The following is a 9,688-nucleotide window of genomic DNA, read 5'->3' as shown; positions in this document are numbered from 1 at the left end:
AATCAGACGTGCCTTCCACAGGATGCCAACAGCAAGCTATCCTCTGTGCAGTGCTTAGCCTCGCACCCCACGGCATAACGCAGCATAATTTCTTTTAGAGCGGCAAACCAAATCTGAGGAGATTGTCCCGCCTCCACTGCAGCAAAAGCCTACGCTACCATGGCGAAAGTGCGGGCCGCACACTCTGCACCTAACACATGTGCCCAACACAAAACACACACACACTATAACAAGCATACATCCCAGGGCTCTCACCCCCGCTCATCTTCCCTGAAGCAAGGGATAGATAGCCAGAGAGGCTATCTCTTTAAGGGGAATTCAGGGATCAAAAAGCGTGGAAAAATTTGAACGTCATGTCGAGCTGGTATCGGCTTCTGCAATACCGAAAGGATCTCCCATCTCGGCTCCATCCTTTGTGCTTGTGGGATCATCCACCACATCCACAGGGGCAACTGGATCAGGAGCCTCATTCTTGCAGCGTCTCACCAATCTCTCCGGCACCCAAAGAGGTTCCATCTGGTCCTGTGGAAACACACAAACAGACCCTCTCGCCCACGTCAACACCTGATCCTGTCGATCCCCAGGGGGATGGACACAATACCTCGTGGTGATGAGACCATAACCTCAATCACCTTGTGTCCATCTGGGGAGTCAATACGCCAAATCTCTGGACAGAAGGTCCACCTATAGGTGGCTGCTGAGGAGGCATAGGGAGGAGGCACAGAAGCTAATTCGCCTTCCTCCTCCACCTCGGCTCTTTTATTTTGTCCTTTCTGTCCACCTGATAACACTGTGTCTCCTTTCTTTTTCCTTTTTCTTTTTAAGCCCTTCTCCTTTTCCGACATACTTTCTTGTTGCTCTGTAAGGATTTTCTGACCTGTCTTGACTGCCTCTACACACAGTTTCAAACAGTAACAGAGTCCATATATCAGAACAAACAAGACCAAAACTATCAGACCTACCCACAAAGGGTCAATGGGAGAAAAAAGCATAACTACACAGCGAGGATCTATTGATCACTACACTGAGGTTATCATAGTTCCTTAACTTGTCCCCAAACCGGGAACCTTAACTTGTCCCAAAGCCGGGAACCTTTCGTTACCTTGTGCCTGCTTCCTGGCAACTTTATGCTTGCCTCTATTTTATCCGAGGTCCTTCCCAAACTCCTGGGTTACTTTGTGCCTACTTCTTGGCAACTTTATGCTCACCTCTATTTTATCCGAGGTCCTTCCCAAACTCCTGGGGTCGCAAGTTTCACTCACCTTGAACTTACCCTGCCGGCAACCACTGACTGCTGAAAGTTCTGAACTCGGTGGGGGAGTCGGTTCCCCGTACGGGCCACCAATTGTCGCGCCCACTCTCGACCAGCAAGAACGACGCGACCACCAGTCCTTCTAACAGCAGTTTATTCAGTCTTCATCTTTCTTCTTTCTCTTCATCAGTACCGTTCCCCAGCTGAAGAGTTCTGAATCCACGCCGGATCCTTCTCAACAGTCTGTTTTACAGGAACCTTTATTAACCCCTTCTTCCCCGTTATGCAGTTCTGAATCCTCCCTGTAGCAGGGGGTCTTCACTCTTGCCTGAAGATGTTTCTTTTCCCGGGTTTCGGCACCAACTCTCGAGCGCGCCCCCAACTCGCCAGCAAGAACGACGCTGCAACAGGATCCTTCTGCACACGTTTATTCAGTCCTATTTCTTCTTGTTTATATCTCCCTTGTTTATATCTCCCTTGTTTATATCTCCCCCGAACCCTGGGCCTCTCACTCTTTTATACTCTCAGTTCCCATCCACGCACAGCAGGCCACGCCACCTCACCAGGCACGCAGCTTCAGCTAATCAGTGCAGCAGGGGCAAATCTCCACCAAATTGGATTCACCTGTATCCTGGTACACCTGCGCAGCACTCAAGATGTTTGTGTCTTATATGAGGAAGTCAGGTGCAAGTCATATGACTTAGCTGCAGTCCCTGGCGCCTTTGGGACTGCCGCCACACCCGCTCCCCACAAGAGAGGATGAAAGGATGTAAAAGATGAAGACTGTCTTGCAGAGGATCTCCACTCACTGGCATTATGCACATGATAAAGAACAGATCAGAGCAGTCTCTCTCCTGGGTTGACTATCAATCGCTCCACTAAGGCAAGATGTCCCTTGTCAGGACCCTACAGCATCCCTTGGAAGACCTCTGCATGACTGTGTGTTTTCTCTTTTGTTTATCTTGTTGCATTATACAATCTCTTAGCATAGGTCTCAGATACCTCCTTTAGCAAGAAAGTGCTGCTCCATTTTTTTTTTAAAGAATAAATAGTTGTAATATTCACAGACATTGCTACAGGAAATGCTGCCTCCATCTATGCAGGGATTATCCTAGATTCCTGCATGTGAAGACCTTCCTTCCATAGTTTCAGTAATTCTCAATTACAAAGCGAAATACTTCATCTTCTGACTTTAGCGTTTACTTGTGGCCATTAATGTGCTGGGAAGCAATGCTTGACTTACATGAATACTGAGTCAAGCAAAGCCTGAGAAATAGCATTGTTATATTTTATGAATTTTGATGAGCATGTCATGTGGCAAAATTGTAGTCAGTAAGTAATAACAGAGACCCTCAGCTTCAGCAGATAAGGAGATGAGAGTGTTCCCTTTATTTCCTGCAATGTCTCTACCTCTTCTCTTCCTGTCCACTCTGTACCAGCAGGCACTCCTTGTCTATAATCAACAACACTCATGAAACACCATATTCCTAAAGCACATTTGTCTTTATTTATGTATATTATGTATATTTATGTATATTATGTATCTGTATATTTCCCATTGCCACCCAAAAAAAATAACCAACTGAATCCAGATAACCTGAAAGTTCCTGGATACCAGAGGAGTCCCAGTTTTAATCTTTGCTTATCCTTTTCTCTACTATTCCTCCCTTTACATAGAAGAGTCTCAACAAATGCAAAATTAGCTGGTTTAAATTCAATTCTTAAATATTCTGTTGAAAAACATAAGACATTCTTTTCACTCTAACACTTCCCCCCATTCTGTACATAAATGATGCATACTACCAACCAATTTTTGCTAATGACAGTTTGTACACCAAAAATGTTCCAATTCTTTGTATGCATTCTTGCACTGCTGCCTGTCCTTTGGAATACTGGTGACATTGTACATATAGCACTTCAAGAAGAAATGCATATAATCCAAGAACATTGCTAATTCATTTGTGAGAAGTTGAGACATATCCCTAAAATTGAAGGGACACTGGACAACCATAATTCTATTTATCCAAGCTCCTTATAGCATGGCAAATCTTGTTATGCAACGTGGCTTCTTTCTTGTCAACTGTCTAAAATCGAGCTCTCTAGCATGTTGACAAAGCCTACAAATGGCAATGCTATTGTGGTGACACAGGCTTTTCTGTGGCTGGCACCAGCCAGCAATAAATAGCTGTAGGCTGACAGGCCCTTTGGATGAGCACTCAAAAGGTTTGTTAAATTTCACTTCCAGCCCCCAAACAGGAAGTACTGCATAAAATGAAGCCAAGGCAAAAACCAACCCAACCTCAGAAACATAGGCTCCAGAAAGGAAGATGACTTTAATACCTGTGATTCTCTGCTGATTTGCATTAGAGCAGGCAGGCTTCTGCTCGAAAACCCTTAGTACATTTACAGAATTGGCTACATAAATAATCAAACACAGGATATAACACACACACAAGTACACGAACACTGAGAGACCAATTTGTTTTCAAGATCTTCTCTCTTATTTGTAGTTCAGATTTAGGCTAGATTTGAATTAGTGACAGACTGCAAAGAAGTGTCTAATTCTTCAAATTCTTAGAAAAAGGGGTCTAGGCCACGCCCCAGTCCAGCTCTCTGGTTGCACAATCACTAGATTGGTCTGGACAACTCCACCCGGGAACTGCAATCTCCAGCTTCCCCTATTTGCGATTCACTGAGAACCCTGCAGCTTGGGGGCTAGTCTGGGGGAGGGTCTTGTTTTACAAACCCTGAGCAGACAGTGTTGAATTCAGCTCTGGGTTGCTGAGAAGTTGGGCTCTCTGCAGTGAGCCCAGGGCAGGAAGGGGAGGGCCTAACTGAGCTGGGCGAGGGCTCAGGGCTGGGTCGGAAAAGCTGCCTCACTGAGCTGTCCCGCTCCTCCTGTCCCGAGGTGGCTGCCCGCTCCTCCCTCCCCCCCGCAAACAATTTCGCTGCGTTTTCCCGGAAGCTGCGCCCGCAGCGGCTTCACCGAAAAATGTCCCAGCCCGGCCCGAAGCCTGCCGCCTCTCCCAGGCCCAGTCGCGGCGCGGCAGCTCGCCACACCCAGGAGGTGAGTCGTACTCCAGACTGAGCCGCGGGGCAAGCGGCAAAAGGCCTAAGTCCTGGAGTGTCCCGCCGCAGTCTCGGGGCGTTGCCCCTCTTTGCACCTTCCAGAGTGGGAAAGAGATCAGAACTCCATGCCTGCGGGCAAGCAGGTGGCTAAAGGCTCTCCGAATTGGGTAGTGGCAGGAGTTGGGTGGAGGGACTCCTGGAGCAAAGCGGGCTAGTGAGACCCAGGCAGTGAGCATGGGCATGGAGGCAGAATAAAGTTGACTTGGGACCTCCGGAGTGGGCTCCTGTGGCTGGGCAGAAGAGTTCTGACCTCCGTGTGAAGTCACCCCCGCGCCCCCAACCCTAGCCCTCCATTTAGGGAGTGGCAGCTGAAAAACTGACACACACCTCTTTCCTAATTAGCTTTGGGATGGGGCGGGACCACGCTAGCTTGGGCGGGCCCTGTCGCTCTTTCCCCTTGTGCCCTCCCACCCGGCAGCTGTGTCCTGTGCGGTGTCAGCCGGGTCCCAGCCAAGCAGAGTGTCATCGTGGTGCACGTTCTGCGTTCTCGAGAGGTTCCCAGCGGAGCAAGTCAGGGTTGTCGCGATGGCATTCGCAAGTTGGTGGTACAAGACGGTAAATAGAAGGGGCAAGGTCTGGGAAGGAAGTGTATTTACCTCGCTCCTCTAGGAAGTAGAGGAACCACGTCCAGAAGTTGGAGGGTCAAGGGCAGGGACCCGGTGAGACCTCCTTGAAGAACTTCTGATTAAGCTCGGGCAGAAGCAGAAGGCTCTACTTTCAGTGGTAATCCGGACTGGGCGCTCTGGGCGGTACAGTCTGGGCGGCGAGCTGCACCAAGCTCAGCTCGCGTTCCCAAATTGAATGGACAGCAATCCTTAGTTCCGCCCTTTGGAACACATACCTGGATAGGTAGACAAGAGGGAGGCACTGTAGCCCAGGTTTAGTTTTTCAACTGCTAAGTAAAGATAAAAAACTTACAAAGAAAAGAATGGTCAAGCAGTTTCAAACTCGAAAGAGGAGGGTGGAGAATGGGAAAGAAAAAAAAAACCATCAGGGAACAACTGATCAATTTTCAGGGGCGGGGGATGGGGAGAGAGAAATGAGTATAGCTCACTACTCTATATAACTTTATAAGAGGACAAACGTGTTCCTTTTGGTTAGTGCACTGAACGTCTGTCCTACCAAGTATGTTATACCCAATCAAGCTGGAACTTGTAATGTTTTGAAACCAGGAAGCATAGTTTTAGCATTACATTTTTTTAAAAAACCAACAAAAACAAAAGAGTTCACAAACCCTGTGGTTACAGAGAGTCATAAGTTGATTTATGGCGAGAATTTCAAAATCTTCCTTCCTCCCAGTAAGTGGTATGGAAAAAAGATGCAATAACCAGATAATCTTTGCAACTAGAAACCTGGGGTTAGAATTAGAAAGTAGGCATCGAGGACTGATTGATCATCTAGGTGTGCTAGCCTTCCGGTGCACTGTAGAGTTCTTAACTCAAGTGGCAATGATTTCAATGTGTCAGTCTTTGTAAATGTGTTTCCATATCTGTAAAATAGCAGATGTCTCCATAAGGACTAGATTCAGCAGGAGATGACATGCCACATACATGTTTTCAGTGATGTTTCTTTGGGAAAGTTCTTCCTCACACTTTTCTGTGCTATTTAAATGTATAGTTTTATTTATTTTATATATTTTATTGATTATTTTATTTATTTACATTTCAACTGTTATTCCCCCTTCCTGGTTTCCCCTCTGCAAACCCTCTATCCCATCCCCCCACCCCTGCGTCTATGAGGGAGCTCCACCACCCACACACCCACTCCTGCCTCACAGCCCTAAGGTTCCCCTACACTGGGGCATCCGTCCTCTACAGGAACAAGGGCCTCTCCTCCCATTGATGCCAGACAAGACTGTCGTGTGCTACATATTCAGCTGGAGCCCTGGGTCCCTCCATGTGTACTCTTTGGTGGTGGTTTAGTCCTAGGGAGCTGGGGGGGGGGGGCTCTGGTTGGTTGATATTGTTGTTCTTCCTGTATATAGTTTTATTAATGTGCTAAGAGCAAAGGTTTGCTTTGAGTCATGATTGTTCCAGAATTCTTATCAAGATGCACTCATTAAATTATCGGCAAATATGGGTGGCAGATGTTCAACTAACATCAGATTCCTCTGTCCAAGCTTGGCACTGTCTAAAGGAAATTGTGCCAGGTTACTTAGACGCTAGCTTAAATCTTCGCTTTTAGTACCCTCTGAACCATGTTAGACACTTCGATGTTTCTGCTGCAGTAGCCATTATAAGCCAGTTTGGGGATTATTATTTAAGATTTCTGTTTGGTGCTAACTTTCTATAATTTTCAGCATGCCTGGGATCAAGCTTTGACTTTTCCCCAGGAGAAATGTACTGTGAGACCCAAAGGGCTTTAAAAAAATTTTTTTAACAGTCGCATTAACAAAAATATTTTAAGAAATCAAGTTAATGTTAGTAGAATTGTTCTTCACTGGCTCTGTCCTAGGTGACATTCAAGCATGTAATCATGTGCTAAAAATAACGAGTCACCTCTTTGTTTGTGTTAATTACTCAAAAACCTGGCTGTGCTATGCATGTATACTCACAGTACCTCACAATTCACACTTCCCACATTGCAGAGCTTTCACTTGCCACTGTGGCTAGTGGAATAGCATCAGGTAGGAAAAAAGCTCTAAGGGGCTTGTTCCTAACCTTCTTTTTTGTTTGTTTGTTTGTTTGTTTGTTTGTGTTTTTTACAGCTTATCTGTAAGTGATCATAGATTATTTTGAGAATGAAATGTAGTACTTTCAAAAATATACATATATAATTTGCCTCTTCAAGGTATGCAAAGTCTGTACAAATCTCTCTCCAATGGTTCACACAGCCAACTTTTAATATATATATCTATATATAAATATATATCTATATATAATATATCTATATATAGATATATGTGTGTATGTATGTGTGCATATATGCCCTATATTCTGTGTATATATAAAATATGTGTACATATTTTTATATGTGCAATTTGTATATGAGTAGTTTGTTTGTTTATGTGCCTATGAATAAAGGTTTGCAGTTGAACCCTTTTATCACATCAATCAAAAACGATTTTTTAAAAATTGAATCTTTACTGAACATGTATCAATTACTTTTGTCATTATTTCCAAAATAGTATAATATAAAACTGTTGATATGCCTTAATATTGTATATCATAAAGCACACAGGGACAGTGAGAAAGTTAGATGCAAACATGCTATTTTATTTTGTTTGTTTGTTTGTTTGTATTTTATAGCTTATCTATAAGTGATCACACATCATTTTGAGAATGAAATGTAGTACTTTCTCTCAAAAATATACATAATATAATTTGCTTCTTCAAGGCATGCAAAGTCTGTACAAATTCCTCTCCAAGCCATTTGAGCTTCTGCAGGATTTGATTTTCCAAAAGGTTTCTGGAGCCAGTTTCCACACACACATCCTTGTAGACTACGTCTAGTGAATCCTATAATTAGGATATTCTTAGTAGGATTCTTTAAATAGTAAAAATAATGTGAATGATCTAACTTAATACAGAATAAAGTAGGGTAATGTCAAGATATGTCATTTAAGAGCATGCTACCTGGAAAGCCAACCAAGGAAACATAATATTGTCCATTTTCACACTGATTACCATCAGCATCTGGATATTTTTGATTGTGGTAAAAACTGAGTTCATGAAATGTTTAAAAAGCTTCTTTTAAAGAATATATCTGGTGAGCATCATAATTATCAGAACTTAGTATAACTGGCTTACATAAGTCGTCAGATTCCTGAGTCATACATTGATTTTTACTGTCCTGTGATAATTAAAGGGGTTTCTTACTTTAATTAGATTCCTGGCCTCAGTGAGAGCACAGTCAAGGTACTCAATCATTCGGAAGGCTCCACCGTCCTGCTCGGCTGGACAAAGTGTTGCAGACTTCCCATGGCAGAGCAGACAACTTGGTTGTAATGGATTTGGGGAGGGGAAGGCAAAATTATGAGGGAGGTCTGCACAAAGGCTATAGTATTTAAGGCAAGCAATAAGAATAAAGAGGTCAAATGTCACATTTTTTTTATTTTTTTGGTTGGCACTCCCTGAATGGAGCATTTTTTTCCATTGCATAAAAGCCTTTTAAACTGAGTAACATATGATGATATTGTTCTTTAATCCGTTTTTAAAACTTCTCAGAAAGTTAATTATATTATTCAGGTGGTTTTCAAAGAGTGGTGAGGCTCTCTGAGTTGGAAACAGAGGGTGGTTATTTGAGAGTCGAAGGTGGACAGACAACTGGTAGTTAGTTCTAAGCAGGCTACATCAGCACCAGCAGGGTGTCTCAGTCAGAATTCCATTTCCCCACTTCAGAATACTTTTAGGATCCAAATCTTATTAGCATGACAGTAAAGTTTTGTTCCTCAAGATGTTTCATTTTCCTTTTATGAAAACTTATGAAGAAACACTATGACTACCATAAATTGGAAAGGAGTCTCATTAGTTAATAAAACTGTTAAAAACTGTTCCATCCAGTAAAGAGTCTTGGTTGTATACGCTACCACTTCAGATGAACAACCATTTAATTCAGGAGTTGTGTGTGTGTGTGTGTGTGTGTGTGTTGGGAGGGGGCAGGTTCAGTATGCCATAATGTGCATGTGGAAGTCAGAGAACAGCTGGTGCGCCCAGTTCTCTCCTAGCTGCCATGTGGGTTCCACGAGTCAAACTCAGCTGTCAGGCTGGGTGGAGCCATGCACCTTTACCTATTGAGTATCTCACTGTCCACATTCTCTTACAATATTTATTTTGTTCCCATGACACCGAGCTTGTAGTGGACATTCACTGATTTTTCTTTTCCATGGTTAATAAGCCCCATACATACACGCCATAGTAGCCTTTTCTGTGAGTTTTGACACTTTTCAGTTTTATAGCTAGAACAGTTATGATTTTACCTTTGGGTGACTCTGTGGGGTAAACACTCTTGAGATAACAGTCACTTAAATTTTTCAAAACATTTTGAAAACTTTTCATATGAGCATCAGATAAAGGGCAAAATTAACACCCATTAATGACCAACATTGTGTCAGTCTATCTCCAGATTCCACTTCCACATAAAGTTTTTAAATGGATGTGAATTGCCAGTAAGTTACACATATAGCCAAGTTGTAGACTGTTGAAAAGAAGGGATTTTCATTCTATGTGTGTTTTTTCCCCTCTCCGGTGTAATCTGGAGTGAGACAATCACAATGATGTGATAGAACACTAAACAAATGCTTTCCAGAAACTAAACTTTTGACTTAGAAAATGAAACTTCCATATCTACACTTAGTTCTCATTCGTT

At 43.3% G+C, this 9,688-nt stretch overlaps 1 protein-coding gene across 5 annotated transcripts in view; it reads left to right on the top strand.

Annotated features, from left to right (window-relative positions):
• The first annotated feature begins 3,880 nt into the window (after nucleotides 1–3,880).
• The window catches only part of Cast (calpastatin), a 116,509-nt gene continuing 110,701 nt past the window's right edge, over nucleotides 3,881–9,688 (top strand). For 2 of the 5 annotated variants that reach the window (XM_006517059.1, XM_006517056.2), the window contains exon 1: nucleotides 3,881–4,319. In XM_006517059.1, coding sequence (XP_006517122.1) covers nucleotides 4,245–4,319 — 75 coding nt within the window. In that variant the 5' untranslated portion in view covers nucleotides 3,881–4,244. Of the gene's footprint in view, nucleotides 4,320–4,763; nucleotides 4,937–9,688 lie in introns of those variants that run through there. The other 3 variants (NM_001301153.1, XM_011244466.3, NM_009817.4) reach the window with 3 other exon arrangements.

The sequence above is a fragment of the Mus musculus genome, chromosome 13 (assembly GCF_000001635.26).
Source record: "Mus musculus strain C57BL/6J chromosome 13, GRCm38.p6 C57BL/6J".
In the NCBI taxonomy this organism is placed as follows: Eukaryota; Metazoa; Chordata; class Mammalia; order Rodentia; family Muridae; genus Mus; species Mus musculus.
Note: the sequence above shows the minus strand (reverse complement) of the source record. Positions and strands in the feature narration are given on the sequence as shown.